Source organism: Aplosporella prunicola (assembly GCF_010093885.1).
Source record: "Aplosporella prunicola CBS 121167 unplaced genomic scaffold K452scaffold_13, whole genome shotgun sequence".
Lineage (NCBI taxonomy): Eukaryota > Fungi > Ascomycota > Dothideomycetes > Botryosphaeriales > Aplosporellaceae > Aplosporella > Aplosporella prunicola.
The window spans coordinates 579,293-598,116 of NW_022983541.1; the positions used below are offsets into that span (position 1 = coordinate 579,293).

The 18,824-nt window shown below is 58.0% G+C and overlaps 10 protein-coding genes across 10 annotated transcripts in view; 6 read left to right on the forward strand and 4 right to left on the reverse strand.

Annotated features, from left to right (window-relative positions):
• The first annotated feature begins 923 nt into the window (after positions 1-923).
• Positions 924-1,945, forward strand: K452DRAFT_358852 (uncharacterized protein). The gene is made up of 3 exons (XM_033546225.1): positions 924-1,120; positions 1,180-1,485; positions 1,537-1,945. Exons 1-3 carry the CDS (start codon positions 983-985, stop codon positions 1,624-1,626), a joined length of 534 nt encoding a protein of 177 aa, XP_033397469.1. The 5' UTR covers positions 924-982; the 3' UTR covers positions 1,627-1,945.
• A 199-nt stretch (positions 1,946-2,144) lies between these two features.
• K452DRAFT_271502 (uncharacterized protein) lies at positions 2,145-4,461 on the forward strand. Its single transcript, XM_033539038.1, has 2 exons — positions 2,145-2,278; positions 2,341-4,461. The coding sequence occupies exons 1-2, from the start codon at positions 2,221-2,223 to the stop codon at positions 4,341-4,343; spliced, it is 2,061 nt and encodes a 686-aa protein (XP_033397470.1). The 5' UTR covers positions 2,145-2,220; the 3' UTR covers positions 4,344-4,461.
• An 848-nt stretch (positions 4,462-5,309) lies between these two features.
• Positions 5,310-6,228, reverse strand: K452DRAFT_287718 (uncharacterized protein). The gene has a single exon (XM_033540526.1). The coding sequence runs from the start codon at positions 6,041-6,043 to the stop codon at positions 5,399-5,401; it is 645 nt and encodes a 214-aa protein (XP_033397471.1). The 5' UTR covers positions 6,044-6,228; the 3' UTR covers positions 5,310-5,398.
• Positions 6,229-6,893: 665 nt separating this feature from the next.
• Positions 6,894-9,017, forward strand: K452DRAFT_308827 (uncharacterized protein; the record flags this gene model as incomplete). Its single annotated transcript, XM_033543194.1, has 1 exon — positions 6,894-9,017. The coding sequence occupies one exon, from the start codon at positions 6,894-6,896 to the stop codon at positions 9,015-9,017; it is 2,124 nt and encodes a 707-aa protein (XP_033397472.1).
• Positions 9,018-10,012: 995 nt separating this feature from the next.
• Positions 10,013-11,831, forward strand: K452DRAFT_298427 (uncharacterized protein; the record flags this gene model as incomplete). The annotated part of the gene is made up of 5 exons (XM_033542121.1): positions 10,013-10,285; positions 10,379-10,595; positions 10,666-11,060; positions 11,115-11,494; positions 11,570-11,831. 5 exons carry the CDS (start codon positions 10,013-10,015, stop codon positions 11,829-11,831), a joined length of 1,527 nt encoding a protein of 508 aa, XP_033397473.1.
• Positions 11,832-12,396: 565 nt separating this feature from the next.
• K452DRAFT_194769 (uncharacterized protein) lies at positions 12,397-13,017 on the reverse strand (the record flags this gene model as incomplete). Its single annotated transcript, XM_033535925.1, has 1 exon — positions 12,397-13,017. A coding segment is annotated over one exon (621 nt), but the record flags the coding sequence as incomplete, so codon positions are not given.
• A 406-nt stretch (positions 13,018-13,423) lies between these two features.
• On the forward strand, positions 13,424-14,857 carry K452DRAFT_271512 (uncharacterized protein; the record flags this gene model as incomplete). The annotated part of the gene is made up of 2 exons (XM_033539039.1): positions 13,424-14,515; positions 14,678-14,857. The coding sequence occupies exons 1-2, from the start codon at positions 13,436-13,438 to the stop codon at positions 14,855-14,857; spliced, it is 1,260 nt and encodes a 419-aa protein (XP_033397475.1). The 5' UTR covers positions 13,424-13,435.
• A 1,215-nt stretch (positions 14,858-16,072) lies between these two features.
• K452DRAFT_308831 (uncharacterized protein) lies at positions 16,073-16,991 on the forward strand (the record flags this gene model as incomplete). The annotated part of the gene is made up of 2 exons (XM_033543195.1): positions 16,073-16,352; positions 16,498-16,991. 2 exons carry the CDS (start codon positions 16,073-16,075, stop codon positions 16,989-16,991), a joined length of 774 nt encoding a protein of 257 aa, XP_033397476.1.
• Positions 16,992-17,118: 127 nt separating this feature from the next.
• On the reverse strand, positions 17,119-17,682 carry K452DRAFT_33477 (uncharacterized protein). The gene has a single exon (XM_033545207.1). The coding sequence runs from the start codon at positions 17,588-17,590 to the stop codon at positions 17,297-17,299; it is 294 nt and encodes a 97-aa protein (XP_033397477.1). The 5' UTR covers positions 17,591-17,682; the 3' UTR covers positions 17,119-17,296.
• A 538-nt stretch (positions 17,683-18,220) lies between these two features.
• K452DRAFT_351271 (multicopper oxidase) overlaps positions 18,221-18,824 on the reverse strand; it is a gene marked incomplete at its 5' end in the record, with an annotated part of 2,588 nt that continues 1,984 nt past the window's right edge. The window contains one exon of the mRNA XM_033545709.1: positions 18,221-18,788. Coding sequence (XP_033397478.1) covers positions 18,631-18,788 — 158 coding nt within the window. The 3' untranslated portion in view covers positions 18,221-18,630. The remainder of the gene's footprint in view (positions 18,789-18,824) is intronic.

The window sequence follows — 18,824 nt, forward strand, 5'->3', positions numbered from 1 at the left end:
CAGCACTTACAGGTAAACCTTTCTAGTGTTAACAAGGGACTAGAGTTATATCAAATACCAAGGCCTAACACGGGAATCGAACGCTGCAAAGAACGTTCAGTAATGATACTAGTGGTTTAACCACTAGACCAGAACACCGACTTTTGATTTCAGTTTGGCGGAAATGATATTTATGTACTTCACTATGGCGCTTGCACCTCTACTCCACTCATCCTGTCTTGTAAAATCTTTCTGCTGCGTCTTTTCACGCTTCATCTTTTCTTCACTTTCTCTTTGATTCTACTCTTTATCTTCAGTAAAGACATTCACCATGCTTCACACACACACACTGCTGTTGGCAAACACTAAACACTATTACAAGTCAGCTGCGGGAACCGGCCGAGCGTCACGCAACAGGCTCTTAGTTTTAAGGTCATATTATAAGAAATTCTAGCAATGAAATTAGTGCAGTGGGATGACGCTTCCACCACCTCTTGTCCAGATACCTAAGGTTCTTCTGTGCCTTGTCGAGGTGAGTCGGCATGAAGAGCCGTTGGGCGCGAAAACAGGGCATGTCGAGCACGAACATCGAAACCAAATGGAACACATATAGTTTTTCGCAGTCAATTTTAGCTAAACTGAGGGTTTTGAGAATAGGATGGGTTCTGAAATTTTTGGGATGGGACTTACTCCATATCGACAGAAGAGTTTTGGACGGAGTCTTCAAAGAAATCTAGAATGAAGTATTCACGAAAGCACCCCGACGTCAAATGCGTTGCCCAACGCTATAAATAAACCCATGTTTCCGCGGCTCTGAAGTGATCAAGAGTTGGAGGATGGAAGTAGGTTGTGACGTCCGTCGGTGACAGGGCGGGCCGAACCATGGACGCTCCCGTCTGTCATCGGTCTTCCGACCCCCGACCCCCAAATCCTGGGATCGATCATCCCCCAAAAAAGCTCCAGCTCATCCTGTCAACAGTTCAACTCCGCCATTGCACGCACCATGGCGATATTCGGCGCCTTCGGCATCATCAGGGTCATGTGCCTCTTCCACCTCTCGGTGGCCTACTACCTGTTCACGGCGCCGCGCATCATCACGGACCAGAACTTCGTCCACCTGTTCGGAGAAGCAATGGAGCTCGTAAGCTTTGGCAGACAGCGCCTAACACGCAATGCATCATGCTAACCACTGTACCACAGCCCGAGCCCACCGGCTTCGCGAAACCGAGCTCCGCGACAGCTTTCGCCGCGGTCATCCTGGCCATCTTTGCCATTTCCGACCTTCTCTCCTTGTCCGCTGATGAGGAAGTTTCCTTTTCGTTCTGGTCCAACCAGCTCCCTATCCGTCTTATGATCCTCTTTGGCCTTACCGGGTATACATACGTGTACAAGCCGGGTGGAATTGGCGCTGCGGAGGGCAGCAAATATCATCATAATGCTGGCGACCTCCTCAAGAACAGGCTGATGTTTACTTGGGGCTTCTTCGAGAGCTCTATGTTTTTCTGGGTAAGTGGTGAAAACACAGCAAAGCTTGCGCGATGCTGACTTATGGCATAGGCATACCTCAACATTCGCCAGGAAAGGAGGGAGGTCGCTTTGCGCTTGGTTGAGAAGCGAAAGGCTGAGGCGGAGCAGCTGGGGCTTTAACTGAATAGATAATGTTGGCCTAGATTTTGAATCACGTTTGGCTACGTATCCAACTATTCAGAACCCGACCTCTGGTGACCCCTTGCGGCCTTTGCCTGCCCATTGACCAAATCGGCACGCAAAGTGGCAGGAGCCAGTCTGACTTTCCATCGCGGGTTGAGAAGGGGTTTCCGCGCTCGGGTTGATGTAGCAACTTGGCCAGACTCTCGTCATCTAACCGTATTCTCAGTGGCCATACAGACTGCCTATAGATACATACTATGGTCGAGTTGTACTCGTCCGGTGTGAAGAGTTGGTGATAGTACGAACATAGACACGCAACACCCATGTTAATAAATAAATGAATGTACATTTTAAAGCCATAGACCTTTGCAAAGCTACAAAGCAAGTGCTCTGTTCAATCTAGTGGCGCGAGTGTGGCGTGTGACAAGCCGCTGACTAAGAAACACTTTACGCGACTCGCGGAAGTAGCGCGCTTTGACGCGCCTTCCTTCAGCTCGTCCCTAAGCCTTCCTTCCACCACAACTGCCGCCATCTCGTGCCTTCCGTTGCTGCATCGATCGAGGCTTCCGTCTGTAAGATACCCTGGCAACAATGGTAGCAACGGTGCTCGGCAAGCGCACCCGAAGCTCTGCGCGGTCCGCGGCTGCAGGTACAAACTCTCTTGCCTCGTTTCACGCGACTTCCCTCGATGTACTGACTTGCTGCTTTCAGAGCAAAAACCCACCCAGCCGACTCGCATCACGCGGAACTCCAAGTTTGTTATTGGTCTAGACAACGACGAGAACGAAAATCCATTCATAACACCAAAGAAGCGCGACACACCTCTCAAGGTCAATGCCACAGAAATTGATGAATCGGCCGAAGAAGAATCGCCAGCGAAGCGTACGCGTACTTCTAACACCGCACCGTTGAAGCATGGCGCCATTGAAGCCAGAGTCGCTCTATCTCCAGCCAAGATCAATGCGCATTTTAAATCCTCAAAATCCAGCACCAGCACGGACTCGAAGACGGGTGCAACTCCCTCGACCCCTCGACACCGCGATGCGGCCGCAAACAAGGTCGTTGTTACTCCCAGGCACCGCGTTCTTCTCCCAGGAAAGCCGTTGACGCCGAGGACGCCGAGGACACCTACCACTCCACGGACGACCGTGCCCACTATTTACAACGATGCGCGTCAGCTTTTTATCCGTGGCGTGCAGCCGGGCCGGTTGATTGGGCGGGAAGAGGAAAGGAAGGAACTTCACCAGTTCGTCTCGTCGCGTACCACGTCTAAGAAGTCGGGATGCTTGTACATCTCTGGTCCGCCTGGCACGGGCAAAAGCGCGTTGGTCGATGAGATCTGTAACGAATTGGATAAGGACTCGTCGGTGAAACGCGCATACATTAATTGTATGAGCATCAAGAGCGCCGGGGAGATCTATGTGAAGCTTCTGGAGGAAATTGGCGAGGCCGAGGACGTGTTGGAGGGATCGGAAAAAGACACCCTACAAGAGATTTTGTTCAAGCGGGACACGTCCTATGTGATCACGCTGGACGAGGTCGACTACCTCTTGGAGCTGGACCTCGAGCTGTTGTACACTCTGTTTGAGTGGTCCATGCGGCCCAAGACGAGCCTGGTGCTGCTGGGCATCGCGAACGCGTTGGACCTGACGGACCGGTTCCTCCCTCGCCTCAAGTCGAAGGGCCTCAAGCCCCAGCTCCTTCCATTCATGCCCTACAGCGCAGAGCAGATCGCATCCGTCATCAGCTCGAAGCTGCGCTCGCTCCTCCCGGCCGACTCCACCGCAGCAGCCGACTTCATCCCCTTCCTCCATCCCATGGCCGTCCAGTTCCTCTCGAAGAAAGTCGCCGCGCAGACGGGCGACCTGCGCAAAACCTTCGACATTTGCAGACGCGCCATCGACGTGATCGAGACTGAGACCAGGGAGAAACACGCCAAAGCGATAACGCCGGAGGAGACGCCCGCCTCAAGCCCCAGCCCGTCGAAGGCGACGCCACTCCTTGAGAACATGAACCTCTCCTCGCCGGCTGTGCCACGCACCACGCAGCCCAAAGCGCAGCAGCAGCAACAGGCCTCGGCGCTGCAGACCTCCCTCGCACAACTCACTCCTGAGACGGCACCGCGCGCTAGTATCGCGCATATGGCGCGCGTAACTGCAGCCGTATTCGGCAACGGCGTCGCGCAGCGTCTCAAGACGCTGAACCTGCAGCAGAAAGCGGTGCTCTGCGCGCTCGCGGCACTGGAGCGCAAGCTCTCGTCGGCCCCATCATCAACAGTGCCCAGCACGCCCTCGAAACACGCCAAAGTCGCCGCGCCCACACTGAAACAACTCTACGACGCATACGCCTCGCTCTGCCGGCGCGAAAAGGCGCTGCACCCGCTCTCACGCACGGAATTTGCAGACGTGTGCACGAGCCTCGAGGCGGCGTCGCTGGTGAGCGCAGTGGCTGAGCGGGGCAGTGGCGGGGGCGGCAGCTTCAGCAGCAGCTTCAGCGGCAGCTTTGGCGCGAGCCAGCCCGGCACGCCGAGCCGGAGGGGGAGAAAGCCGAGTGGAGTGGGCGCTGAGGTGGTGGTGTCCGGGTTGGTTGAGTCAAGGCGCGTGGCTAGTGTTGTGGGGGTGAAGGAATTGGGGGGGGCGGTGTTGGGAGGGGTTGGGGGAGAGGTTTTGAGAGGACTGTTGTTTGGGGAGGGGGACGTGGGTGTGGATGGTTAAGTTTATGTGTGGGGTGTGGGGTTTTGTTTATTTTTCTTTTTTGGGGGACGGGCATCGTTTGGAGCGAGGCGTTGGGGGTTTCTTGGTTTTTCTGTTCTTTTTTTTTTTTCTTCTTTTTAGACTGGAGTGGGAGATGGGAGGGAGAGTTTGGACGGAGTGGTGGATGTGGATATGTGTGTATGTATATGCAACTAAAACGACAGAGAAGAGAAAGAGAAAGAGAGAGAGAGAGAGAGCAGCGAGATTGGAACCCTAGCCTTGGCACGTATGCATGCTTGTGTGGAGTGGTGATGGTGATGGCGATGCCCTGGTAGGTAGACACGCAGCAATTAATCAATCAATCATTGTAGGGATTAGCCTGCATATCGCTCAGGGCGATGGGTCAGGGCAAATGAATTCAACTCAACTCAACTCATTGTAGGGATCAAAAACCAAGGACTGAGGATCGAGATACTCTTCTCTTCTCTTCTCTTCTGATCTGATGCATTTAGTTCAGTTCAATTCAGTGCAATCCATATCTAAGAGCCACTGCTCTCACTCACTCACTCACTCACTCATTGAATCTCTTCGGACCTGATTCAGTGCTGGGTGCATACGTGCATACGATGGATGGGTAAGGTTAGGTTACAATTCTTCTTCTCCTTCTTCTTCTTCTTGTCGTTTTACGTTGCTGTTGCCTTTTTTTTTTTTTTTTTTTTTTTTTTTTTTTTTTTTTTTTTGTACATGTACAGATTGGTTTGGGTTTGGGTTACAGTGACATGGACGGGTGTGGGGGGCGGAGCTCTGCTTTGTGTGTCTCTTTTCTCTCTCCTTTTTTCTCGCTCTTTTGAGACTTGGCGCTACTGCTGTCTCGGCGTCTGTCCGTTTCCCTCTCGCTCTCGCTCGCTTTCTCATCCTCTTTCCCGTCCTAAGGCTGGCGCGCTGGGTTGCTCACTAGCTCACTCGGGCTCACTAGCTCACTCACGCTCGCTCTCCCCCCGCCCACGCAGCCGCCCTCCCACCACCACCACCACCACCTCGACTCACTCCATAGCTCGCGCCCTAGTCGCCCACTTTTACACCCCAATAGCGTTAAACACGCCGCCAGTCAAGCGGCCGCCCTTCATGGCGTCGGGGGGCGTGAGGGCGTGCACCTCGTTCCAGTTGATGCGGTCCCACCAGTTCTCGAGGAAGTCGGCCTTGCCATCGATGCCATAGTCCTGGAGCCAGACATGCTCCCACGTATTAACGCAAAGAACGGGGTGGACATCGGCGCCGCCAGGAGCGCGCCTGCGGGCCTCCTTGCCGGCAAGGCTGTGGGGCCCAAAGCCGCCAGCAGTGCCGTGCGCGTCGCCCTGCTGCTGGTGCTGCTGCTGGTGCTGCTGGGCGGCAAAATCGACGCCCGACAGGCCGCCCACGCTCATCGCGTTCTGCGTGTTCATGTCGACGGGCTGCTGGCGCCAGTGGGCCTCGCTGAGGGGCGAGCCGGCCAGGTACGTGGGCAGGATGCGGAAGGCACCGGCGCCCGTCTGCTGCGCGCGGCGCTGGTAGACGAGCCACACGAAGCCCGGGCCGAACATGGCGTTTGCGGTTGCGAGGAAGTCGGCCTTCAGCGTCTCGATGGACGAGAAGGAGCCCAGCAGCGCGTCGTTTAGCTCGGCGGGGATGGGCACCGTTTGCGGCGCCAGCGTGCGGAAGAACATGTGGTTGTTGTAGGCCATCGAGGCGTAGTTGAAGGTTGCGGCCAGCTGGGGCAGGCGCGCCACTTGCAGCAGCACCGATTGCGGCTGGTCGCGTTCGAGCGTCGTGTCTAGCGCGTCATGCAGTTCTCAGCTTGGGGTGTCTCGTGTGGTGGAGGAGAAGGAGGAGGCGCACCTGCAGTCATGGTGGACAGGCGGTCCAGCATCATCTGCTGGTAGTCGGTCCAGGCCAGCTTGAAGCCGTCGGGCGACAGCAGGTTGGGCACGCCGTGCTGGGCAAACATGTCGCCGTAGTTGGTGAGGACGGGCATTTCATGCTTGAAGCGGCGCTGCGAGGCAATGGCGGAGCGGCAGGTGGCGCGCAGCAGGGGCGAGCGTAATGAGCGCGACAGCATGATGGGCAGACGGACGGGTCGGCGGATGGGGGTTCGTCGTCGTCAACGTCGTCTTTGATGTGCCGACAATGCACGATGGAACATTTTCCACCGTGCCACCGAGACCCCGAGCTTCCCGGCCACCGCAGCCTCGGCGCCTTTTTCGCGTCGCCTCCAGCCAACCACAGCCAGTCTTGACGCCCGCGCTACCAGCTCCCCAAACACCGTTTCATCCCCACGCAGTGCCAGCTGTGCAAGCAGAGCCACCCATTCTTGCCCAACAACGCAGGACCTGATGGTCTCGCCGTCATGGACAGCGTGCACCCGTGCGCCTTCCCATATATCCCCCCCGCCCCGCCCGGCCTCGCTGTTGGGTCTCTTTTTCCATTCCCTCCCCGTCGTTAAGCGCCGCGCGCGTTTCTTTCTCTCTATTGTTTCCTTTCTCGGATAGCCGCTGGTCGACTATCTCCACTGCCTTTCTTTTCTAATCCTCGAAAATGGGGCCCTCAACCTTCCAGAAGCTGTCGGTCGTGTGCCTGCTGTCGACCACCGTGCCCACCACCTCGGCCCTCGCCATAGCACTGGATGCTGCGCAGGCCATCGGGCTGCTTCCGCGGGCGGAAACTTGTGGTGGTGACAGCTCGCTCTCGCACTGTGGTGCCGGCTTCCCCAGTTCCTTCTGCTGTCCCTCCGACACGACGTGCACCTCGATCGGCAACAACTCAACCAACACGGTCGCCGAGACGGTCATTTGCTGCCCTACCGGCCAGAACTGCCAGTACATCCGGCCCATCACCTGCGACCTCACCCAGCAGGACGCCACTGCTCACCCGTCCAACGCCATCCACACGACCAACCTCACCGCTACCCTCACTACTTGCGGTACCCAGTGCTGCCCGCTGGGTTACGAGTGTGAGAATGGCCTCTGCAGCATGACCATCAGCTCCACCGTGGGCTCGCCTGACCCGTCCAGCAGCAGCAGCAGCAGCAGCAGCAGTGCCAGCTCGTCCGTTCCTTCTTCCACTTCCATCGCGGCACTGCCCACTGCCGCGTCCAGCACGGCGGCCGCCAGCGCGTCCTCTAGCTCGACGGCGACCCCCGCGACTACTGACGACAACGACAAGGACGACGACGGTGACAGTCACACTGGCGCCACTAACAAGGGCGCCATCGCAGGCGGTGTCATTGGCGGTCTCGCCGCCGGCGCGCTTCTCATCGGCCTGGTGCTGTGGTTCATGAAGCGTCGCCGCGGCGGCACCGTCGGCAGCCGTAGCAGCTTCGGCGGTGCGCTCAGCGAGAAGAAGAAGTTCAGCGGGGACTTTGGGCCCGTGAGCCGCACGGTCAGCGACCCCATCTACAACCCGTCGCTAAGCGGGCGGAGCGAGTTCCTGCGGCGCGACGCGGCGAGCCCGCACGCAGCGCCCAGCATCGGCACGACCATGGGCTTGTCCTCGCCCTTTAGCCTCAAGGAGGGCAACATCTACCGCAAGAATACCGTCGCGGCCAACAGCGTGCAGCAGACGCCCCACGACCACTACGGCTTCGGGTACAGCGCCAACGTGCGCGCAGGGCCCTCGCCCCGCCCGGAGATGGAGAAGTCGCCCCTCGCGCCCCTGCCCCGCATCAAGAGCCTGTTCTCGCGCTCCTCGCTGCACCTGCCCCGGCCGCGCTCGAGCGTCTACTCGCGCGCCACAGCCGCGCCGTACACGCCCACGCCGGGCGGCGGAAACGCCACGCCCGGCACGGGCTTCGTGCCGCCCGTCCCCACGATCCCGGAAATGCCGCCCCAGCCCATCCCCCCGATCCGCCGCTTCAGCGCCCAGCGCCCCTCGCCGTCCGGGTCCCAGCCCCAGCGCGGCGCCTCGCAGCGCTCGGACAGCTCGCGCGCGCGCCTCAACGGCCCCAGCACCAGCAGCCGGCACAGCAACGGGCACGCGCGCAGCGCCAGCGCCGCGACAGCAACACCCAGCCGGCGCGCCTCTGGCAGCGTTGGGGGGCGCAGCGCGGGGGGCCGCAGTGCGGGCGGGAGCAGGCACAGCCGCAGCGCCAGCGCCAGCGCCACTACCCCAAACCCTAACTACACGACGTACGGCAGCGACAGCCGGCCCGGCACCGCGCGCACGGGCAGCACCGAGACGATCGACGTGCTCATGCCCGCGCCCGCGGCTACGTACTACGTCTCTACGCCGCCGTCGGTCGCCGAGCTGAACCGTCCGCACGGCCAGGACCGCGACAGCTTGCTGGCTCCTCCTCGCGCACCCTTTGCGCGCGCCATGCCCACTGCCAATAACGGCGGCAATGCCGGCGAGTCCTCTGCGGCAGGCGGCGCGTACCTCGGCGTGCCGGAGCGGCGCAGGCCCCTGACGACGCAGACGACGTTCTCGCAGCTGATGGAGAATGCGGGGATCCCTCGTAACGAGACCGGCGGTGGCTATGGTGGATACAACGCCGGCTACGAAGCCTCGAACCTGCACCCCGGCGTCGTGAACGGCGTGGGTGGCGTTGGCGCCAGCGGACTGCATGGCCCGCGTAGCCCGCCTAGGCCCGCGCCTGCGGCTTATGGGGTCGATTTTAAGGGGAAGGGCCGCGCTGCTGGTGAGGGACGGAGGCGGTTTTTGTGAGGGGTGAGATTGGAGTGAGATTGTTCAGATGAGTGGGGTGGGGGTAATGGCTGAGGAGGGAAGGGAAGGGACGGCCCTGGTGGCTTTTTTTTTTTTTTTGCGTTTGCATTTGCGTTTGCGTGTGTGGTGGTTGGGGTGGGTTATGTATGGCGGCGCGACGCGCTTGCTTGCTTGCTTTTGCTTCATTGCGGTCGGTTTGGGGGATTAACGAACGAGGTGATGGCTGGTCGGGATGGATAGCATGGTGATGGAATAGCACGGCGTGGTGATGGGATGGGATGGGATGGGATGGGATGGGATAGGATGATGAGGTTATGGTTATGGTTATGGTTATGGCTTGCATGATATGATTAGATTAGTATACACACATATATATACAGATATATATATATATATATATCCGAAGAGAGATATTTGTTCTCGTGTTTGTTTGGTTTAGTTTGTTTGTTGGTTGTGTGGTTGGTTGGTTGGTTGGTTGGTTGGTTGGTTGGTTGGTTGGTTGGTTGAGTGGGTGAGTGGGTGCGTAGGTTGGTGTATAATATATGTCTGTATGATGTATGTCTATTCCTAATTATCTGTCTGTTTCTGTGTCTATATCTGTATCTGTACCTACCTATCTATAGATATAGGATACCTTTTATATTTTGTATTACGTATTACCTAACTAGCTAGTACTTTTCTATTATCTCTTCCTGCTGCGGAAGTAATAGTACGGATAGACGGCTCGTAAAGCCTTATAACTTAAGAAGGGAATCTAACTATAGGGACCGGCTAAGGCGTATACACGGATACGGGATTAGTGTGCTCCTAGAAAGGAAGGTAGGTAACGTACTAGGTACCCACACTTCGGACTCCAGCCCCGAGGCCTCCGACCTGGCGCCTCGGTCTTCGGGCCCGGACGCGAAAACATACCCAGTCTGGCGTGCTTGTCACCAGAGATATAAACGAGCCAAGTTAGTCCATCGCAGCTGGGAAAAGCAAGCTAGCTGGTCAAGATGGATTCCTTGGGCGTGTCGTGGGAGCGAATTGTGCTTGGCAGCTTGGTTGTCGCGAATGTGCTTGCCACAGCCAATCATTCATTCTTGGACGGCCATCCGAGTTCGGCAAACATCGCTCGACAGCTGGGGCCGCAGCTCTCTTCACGAGCATCGGTCTTCGGCAAGGACGATCCCAAGTTTGCAAATGCCACTGCGCGGTGGCAGTCTTACCAGCCTCCGGACATCGGTGTCGTGGTGCAAGTAGGCACCGAGGAAGATGTCGCTACGACGGTAAGTTATAACCAAGCAGTGAATGGGGCAGCTGTCGAAGCTTCGTCGTCGTAAATGGCAGCGCGCGGCTTATACTAATCAGTTTCATGATAGGTCAAGTTTGCGAACCAAGTTGGCGTTCCCTTCCTCGCGGTCAACAGGGGCCATGGCATTGCTGCATCGCAAAGCAAACTCCGCCGCGGCATCGAGATATGGCTGGAACAGCTCGACGACTTCGAAATATTCCCCAACACGTCGTCGGCCTTTCTCCAAGGCGGCGTTTGGGCCGAGCAGATCCAGCAACCCCTGTGGGATGCCGGCTACGTTATAAGTCAGTAAAAGCCTAATACCTATGTATAGGTGAAAACCCCGCCATATTAATATTGCTAATATGATATTAGGTACGGGATCATGCGCTTGTGTTAGCTTGTTAGGCCCCGCCCTTGGAGGCGGACTCGGTCTTTACCAAGGGCACTACGGCTTGATTGCCGATGGAATAATCTCGATGAACGTGGTCTTGGCGAACGGGAGCGCCGTTACAGTGTCTGAAAACTCGCATCCAGATCTATGGTGGGGTATGCGAGGAGCCGGCCACAACTTTGGAATAGTAACCAGCTTCCACGCACAGATTCACCGCCGGACGGTGGACGAATGGTACTTTGCGCAGTATATTTTCACCGAAGAAAAGGTAGAAGTTGTGAGCGAAGCTTTGAATTCGCTAATGGAAAACAACCAGCCCAAAGAGCTTTCGTATTTCGCGACTTTTCTTTGGAACACCTCTATAAGCACAACGGCAGTAAGTATCAAGCATGACATGGCCTGGAAGAATCATCGCTCACATTTTTCAAAGCCAGTGGTGCAGCTGACGTTCTACTATGCCGGGGCGCCGGAGAGCGCAGCGCCGTACCTCGAGCCATTCCAAGATCTCGGTCCCGCCTTCGTTGCCGACAACAGCGTGCCGTACCCACAGATCCCAAACGAAACGGGCAACGGCGCAACGAGTCCGGATTGCCAGAAGGGGCTCACACGCATGCACTTCGCCACCGGCCTGGAAGCGTACAACGGCACCGCCACCCGCCAAGTCTTTGCCCTGTTCAAAGCGGAATCGAAACGCAGCCCCGCGATCCAGGAAAACAGCGTCGTCGTGTTCGAAGGCTATTCGGTGCAGGGCGTAAAGGCTGTTGATCCCGACTCAACCGCTTACGCTCATCGCGGTGATAACATCCTCGCGTACGTTCGTTTCTGGTTGTTGGTAGTCCGGACGTCCCTCTTTGCAATGCTGACCTGCAACGCGTATATATATAGCGCCGTCATCATCGGCTATCCCCCGAACTCTGCCCTGGATTCTGACATCATCGCCTGGGGCAACCGCGCGGTCCACGTGCTCGTCCAGGGAAGACAAAGCCGCCGAAGGACTACCTATGTGAACTACGCTCTTGGCACCGGCGACGAGTCGCTTGAATCCATTTACGGCTACGAGCCGTGGCGCTTGCAGAAGCTGGTGCATTTGAAGAGGCGCTATGACCCGGACCAGAGGTTCGCTTTCTACATCCCCATTCCCGTCTAGGTGGCTTTCTGCATCGCGCCATTGCTGGGGCGTCGCTGAGCGCCAAGTCGGAAGATGAGTCCTGCATTACTGTACCTTTGTCCACTTGTGAAACGGCGTCAGATCATGCCGCTGCAGCTTTAAGCTCGCTACTTGCAAACACCAATTCCTTGCGAGCGAAAGCAGTGCATCCTATACGTCCTTGTAATACTCCCCAAGCCACTTCCTGATCGTCGCAGAAATATTAAACTTCTGCCGCTTCGTCAAGCAGACTGAGACGTTCTACAAGCAAGGAATGAAAGCTATGTAACTGCGCTTGCTTGCTTGCTTGCTCTTTCTTTCGTGCGTGGCTGGTACTGCTGCTTGTGTGGGGTGGAGAGAGAGAGAGAGAGAGAGAGAAGATGTTGCTCCTTCTGCCGTTCCGTGCGCCGCAGACTGTGCCCGGGCGTGTCTGCCTGTCCTTCCATGATGTTCATGTGGGGACCACATCTCGAGCTGCCTCCTCCCACTCCCTCAGCCTCTAACACAAACTATGCAAAAGCCCATCATCACTCCCCCTCTCTCCACCCTCTCCTCACGGCACACCCGCCCCGCCCCCCAAAACCTCCTCCACGCGCCGCTCAAACGCCTCGATCATCTTGCCCGCCACGTGCGGCGTCGCTGCCGCGCTCATGGCCTGGTACAGCGGGTTCGCAAACGCAAACTCGATGTCGAGCGAGACTTGGGAGTGCTGGGCTGCTGTGCTGCTGCTGCTAGTAGTGGAGGTAGTCGGGACGGGCTTGACGGACCACCGCGTCAGCAGGTGCGTCAGCAGCGTGCCTGGCGCGCCCGTCTCGCGCTCGTGCTGCAGGTCGTGGTGGGGGACGTGGGCGGGAGAGAAGCGGGAGCGGCTGGCGCCCGCGACGGCCTCGACGACACCTTCACCAGTCTCGCCTTCGCCAGCCCTGCCAGTGCCTTCGCTTTGCTCAGGCCGCGGCGGCGCGCAGTAGATGCGGCTGGCAAAGTCCTCGCGCAGGGCGTTCCAGCCGACAGAGAGGGTGGCTTCGGCGGGCCAGCGCGCGCCCGTCACCCCGTCCGGGCGCGACCACCGCGTCACGACCGAGTCCTGGCAGTACGGCACAAAGGCCGCGTAGCGCGGCACGTCGGCTATGATGGCGTAGATGGCGGGCGTGGCGTAGGGCAGCGTGCGCGTTGCGTGCAGCGTCTGCGGCGTGCTGGTGCTGCTGCTGTTGTCGCCGAAGGGGTTGGGGAACGCGGGCAGGAAGTATCGCTTCTGTGGTTGTTGTGGTGGGAGGAGGAGGGGTCGGCGGAGGGCCGGGGCGCGCTGGGGGAGCGTGCGGAGCGTTGCCATGGTGTTGTTGTTGTGGTGGTGGTGGTGGGGGTTGTTGGAGGAGGAATTGGTGGATGGTGTAGGTAATTGGTGTCAGCTCGGCCTCTTCATGGTCCGCTGTTCGTTGTGGTGGTACTGGAAACTATAAATGATGATGCAAAGACATGGGCTTCTGGTCCCTGGCAGAGCTAGCCCGCTTACGGCAACTGCCCGTCGATTAGGGCTTCGTTTTTCTTCTGGCGCTGATTATTGACTGGAAACTTTCTCCTCCAACAACCCATCGCCTATACCAGCCATGACGGACCAAGCCCCCGCTGACGTCCCTGTCGAGTCCCCCGCCGACTCCCCCGCCGACTCCCCCGCCCCCGATGCCTCGGGCAAGACGCCCCGCAGCCAGCTCTCCAAGGGCATGGAGCACATGCGCTTCGCCGTGACCGTCGACCCCGCCACCCAGCAACCCTCGACGTACGGCGTGCCCGGCAGCATCCAGCCGGTGCGCAAGCCCGCGTCGGCGCGCTCGCACGACCCGACCAACAACCAGAAGCGCAGCGACCCCTTCCAGTTCGGCAGCCGCTACCTCGAGGAAGGCGACAACATCTTCGAGTTCAACGCGTGGGACCACGTCGAGACGGACGACACGTACAAGGAGTTTGCCGAGGAGCAGTACGCGCGGCAGCGCGAGAGCCCCGTCTCCGACTTCGACAAGGGCCGCTTCAACAAGGACCCCGCCAAGTGGTGGAACCTCTTCTACAAGAACAACACCAACAACTTCTTCAAGAACCGCAAGTGGCTGTTCCAAGAATTCCCCATCCTGGCCGAGCACACCAAGGCCGACAGCGCGCCGGCCGTCATGCTCGAGGTCGGCGCCGGCGCCGGCAACACGGCCTACCCGATCCTGGCCCTCAACGAGAACCCTAGCTTCAAGATCCACGCGTGCGACTTCTCCAAGACGGCCGTCGACGTCATCCGCACCAACGAGGCCTACGACCACGGCGCAAAGATCCAGGCTGACGTGTGGGACGTGGCGGGCGAGGGCGAGCAGAGCCTCCCTCCCCACGTGGCCGAGAACAGCGTCGACGTCGTCCTCATGATCTTCATCTTCTCCGCCCTGTCGCCCACTCAGTGGGCCCAGGCCGTGCGCAACATCTACCGCGTGCTCAAGCCCGGTGGATACGTCTTGTTCCGCGACTACGGGCGGGGCGACCTCGCCCAGGTCCGCTTCAAGAAGGGGCGTTACATGGACGAGAACTTTTACGTGCGCGGCGACGGCACGCGGGTCTACTTTTTCGAGAAGGAGGAGCTGGAGCGCATATGGGGCGGGGAGAGCGAGGAGAAGAAAGAGACGGACGAGCCGTCTGCCAGCGAGCAGCAGTCCGTCTCTGCCGAGGCGAAGGAGGCAGAGCTGGCGTCGACGCAGACGGACGAGAAGGCGCACGACGACGTCGCCGCGCAGGTCGAGAAGCTGGACATCAACCCGTCGCCGCCGGCCGCGACGGACGAGCCCAGCAGCAGCACCGTCTCGGCCGCGTCAGAGCAGACCCCCGCGTTCGATATCGTGTCCATCGGCGTCGACCGTCGCATGCTGGTCAACCGCCAGCGCAAGCTCAAAATGTACCGCTGCTGGATGCAGGCCGTGTTCCGCAAGCCGGGCGGCGCGCCGCGCGAGCCTACTGCTGCCGCTGCCGTTGAAGCGGAGCCTAAGGCCGAGGCGACTTGAAGAAGAGAGGTATGACGCACCGGCTTCAACGAGGTGCGCGTCTTTCACGGGAACGAGGAACGAACACGTCACGATGCAATGCGAAGTGAAGCGAAGTGAAGCGAAACATAGAAAAAAGCGTGCACACGAGAAAGCGAGAATAGCCGTGGCGAGCATGTATGGCGTTATCTGCGAGCATATACCCCATTCGTGGATGGATATGAATGGATGAACAAACGGAAGAAGGGAGGAAATGTATTGATTTGGCATATTCGAGACTACAATAGATGGCCCGAGAGCGCGGCGCAAGAGCATCGTTTAGACGCAAGGCGGGGAGACGCGTTTCAGGGCGTTGGTTTTTTGTTCTTGTTCGCGCGGGATTGGGGGAGCTGCAGGGCTGTCTGGTCTGTCAATAGACGATGGCGATGGCGATCGCCCGAGCCAACAACAAATCAACAAGCAACAACCCACGCGACTTTCTGTTCCTGGCGCCACTGCCAACAGTACCCTGTGTTCTGGATGCACGCCGGCCTGGAAATCTTGCTGCTCATTCAAAGCGAAGCGGCTCTCTCAAGGGCGATCGAGGCTGGGGTGCTTAAGCGAGCCTGACGCGCGCGCTAGCCGCTTCGGGCAATATGGGACGTCTTATTGAGCACTGCTTCCGGACGGGTATGTCTTCATGATGGCGATCTCACTTTGGAATGGGTATTGGTGAAGAGGAGGATGTTGGAAGTTGTGGTGCTGGTGGTGGTGAGGGTGGGAGAGATTGAAGAGGTGGATGCTCGTGTGGGCGTTGGGGAGGGAAAAGGTAAGGTTGACTTGGTGTTTCGTTCTACCAGCCTGCTACTACCCGCAGGCCTCGTTGCTGGCTCGGTTCTATGAGGACTTTCCATCCTCTGGACCCGCGTCCACGAGCGCTCTCTCTCTTTCCCCGCCTCTGGACCGGCGTCCACGCTGCTTGTCCAACTCCCCGCCCCGCTTCTCGAAACAAACCTTCACTACACGCCCCGCGCTCTCTTTATCATACTCAATAAGCCTTATACTGAACAGCGCCTTATTGAGCCTCTTTATTGAGCGCCCCCGCGCCCACGCGCCTATAAGTCCGCGCCCACGCACCCTCTCCCCCACACCAACAAACCGACCCGGTCACTCATTACAAACAAACGAATCCACTTCTGACACACACACACACACACACACAAACCTACAAGAACGAAAAAAAGAAAACCCACCACGATGCATCTCACGAGCATTACCCTCGGCGCCATCCTGGCTGCCAGCGCGGCCGCTTCCCCCGCCGCGGAGGTCACGGACCTCGGCCACTTGAAGCGCGCGGCTGATGCTGCGGCTGCGGCGCTTGCTCAGCCTGCCCCTGAGGCCCAGCCGGGTTGGAAGGCTCCTTGGCCCCGCTTCTGCTTCCGTCCTGGCCAGCCGTGTACGAAGGCTAAGAGGTCGGCAGATGCGATTGCTGATGCTGTTGGGCGCGCTTATAAAGTGCTTGGGGAGGAGAGCGAGGGTGAGTGACTGTGTTTTTTTGTCTATCTACATTGTTTCGTACCTCTACACTGCACCCTGCCCTACACGCACGCCATCCTCATACTGCCCTTTCCTCCAGCGGCTCCACACACGCACACGCACGTACTAATGCTTCTCCCACACAGACCTCGCCCTCTACCGCCGCACCGCCATGCCCTCGCCCGAAGCCCTCGCCGCCGCCGACGCCGCAGCCGAGGCCGACCCCAAGGCCCCCAAGGGCTGGAAGGCCCCCTGGCCGCGCTTCTGCTTCCGCCCCGGCCAGCCCTGCACCAAGGCCAAGCGGGCCGCCGAGGCCATCGCCGACCCCGAAGCCGACCCCGAGGCTAACCCCGGCTGGAAGGCCCCCTGGCCCCGCTTCTGCTTCCGCCCCGGCCAGCCCTGCACCAAAGTCAAGCGGGCCGCGAGCGCGGTCGCCGAGGCCCTGGCTGAGGCCGCGCCGGCGCCCGAGGCCAACCCGGGATGGAAGGCCCCTTGGCCCAGATTCTGCTTCCGTCCGGGCCAGCCTTGCACCAAGGTCCGTAGGGCCCTGGATGATTTGCAGGCGGCCGCTGTGGGCGCTGAGAGCCATATTGACTCCGAATTTGGCGTTGAGGGCATCGATTTCGAGGCTGAGGAGTAGATGCTCGCTTGCTTGCTCGCTTACTTACTTGCTTCTGGTATAAAGAAGGCGGCGCGTTCGCCTTTTGAGATGGCGGTGGATGGCTGATTTTTGGCCTGACTTTTTCTTTTTTCTTTTTTTCTTTCTTTCTTGGAGTCTACCTTTTTTGCTTCCTCCGTTCCTTTCCCTTTCCAGATTGTCGAAATTCCTGCTTTCCCTCTTCCCCCCTTCTTTCCTTTCTTACACATGTGTTTTGCGTTTCGGCCCTCCAGTACAGTACAGTTCATCTCGTTCCAGTTCGCTTCGCTTCGCGCAACGGCACGCTTCTACCTAGCCTGCCCGTCGTTGTCTCCCCCCGTTGTTGGAAGAAAGCTCGGCTGCTCGGCGCTAGTAAGGCGTGCGTATATGGGTAGATAGTTACGGTACGGCGCGTATGCTACGCTGCGTAGGGTATGCGAGCGAGGCCGGCGCCAAGTGGCTATGTCTCCTGTCTTTGAGGGCGTGGCGCTGGTGCTGTGCCTTTTTTTGAGGGTTGTGCGTGTGCGCGTGTGTGAGTGTGCGTGAGTGTGTGTCTGTGTCTGTGTGTGTGTGCGTGTGTGGATGAGCAAGGGGGGGTTCATCGTTTTCTCGCTCTCATTGCTGTGCTCGGCATTTTTGGGACAGTGAGGAAGAAGGTCTTGGGGCTTGGGCTGGGTTTAAGCTTCTTGTAACGAGCGGGTCGAGGAGGGGAATACACATAGTGGGCGTGTATATCCGGGTGTTTGGTAGAGTTTGTTCTACAACTAGCCCTTTTAAGTAATACACTTATTCGCTCGATGGTATGAGAGGAATGAAGGGCTGGGGATGATGAGTCGAGGTCGGAAGGACGGTACTAGAAGCTCCGGCTCTGAAGAGATAAGAAGTCCAGAATGGAAGTGAGCCCGAAGAGACACTGAATATATTAACTCTCGCCACGACCGTCGTTGGTTTGTTAGTAGAAGGCGAGATCGATCGGGCGTGTCGAGTTCTTGCAGAAGAAGGGTCACTTCAATCCTGTTGATGGAATTGACATATTTGAGGACTCGCGTCCTGATAAGAGTGATGGGTCTTGCATGTTCTTGGAGTGATATTGATTATCAAATATGTCCGGTAGATCTTACGGCACATGAGGAAGGACTTATGCTGGTGCTCCGTCAATATGGGCGGTAGATCTTGCAACGCATGAGGCCTCCAAAATCTTGAGGAGGAGAACTACTTGTGCCCTGCTGCCTCAGAGTCTCATGGAATCCCTGAATAACGCAGTTGGGTTTGAACTCATTGAACTGCGTGATGGCTCTTAGGATCTTGGGATAAGAATTTCTACCCATCTATAAAGACAAACGATATATCTAGCCAGCTATGTTTTCATATCTCCTATCCACATCCACCCTCCCCACAACGAACGAGCGAGCCGAAAATAAGAAATAAATTTAAGCGTGAACAGAACACCCGAATCTAACGACGTAAAGAACCACGACAAAAACCAAGACCAAGCAAGGCCGCGCAAGGCCGGCTTCAGCCCAGACGCAGCCACTATCAGGTCCCCCACACTCCACACTCCGGTATTAGAAATAAAGTCGTTTCTCTCTCTCGCACTTTGCGAAAACGACAGACAGGACAATGCTGCAGCGGCGGCAGCAGCTCACCGCAGCCCCGAGTCAATCTGGTCCGGCACGTTGCGCTTCGTGTACGCGTCCCAGAGCTCGCACATCCGCAGGTTCTCCTCCGGAATTTGCATTTTGGCCACGTCGTCCGGCCGCTCCAGCATCGTGAGGTACAGTCCCGCGCTCACATGCCACGCTACACACACAAAATCATATCAGCTCTATCCACTTA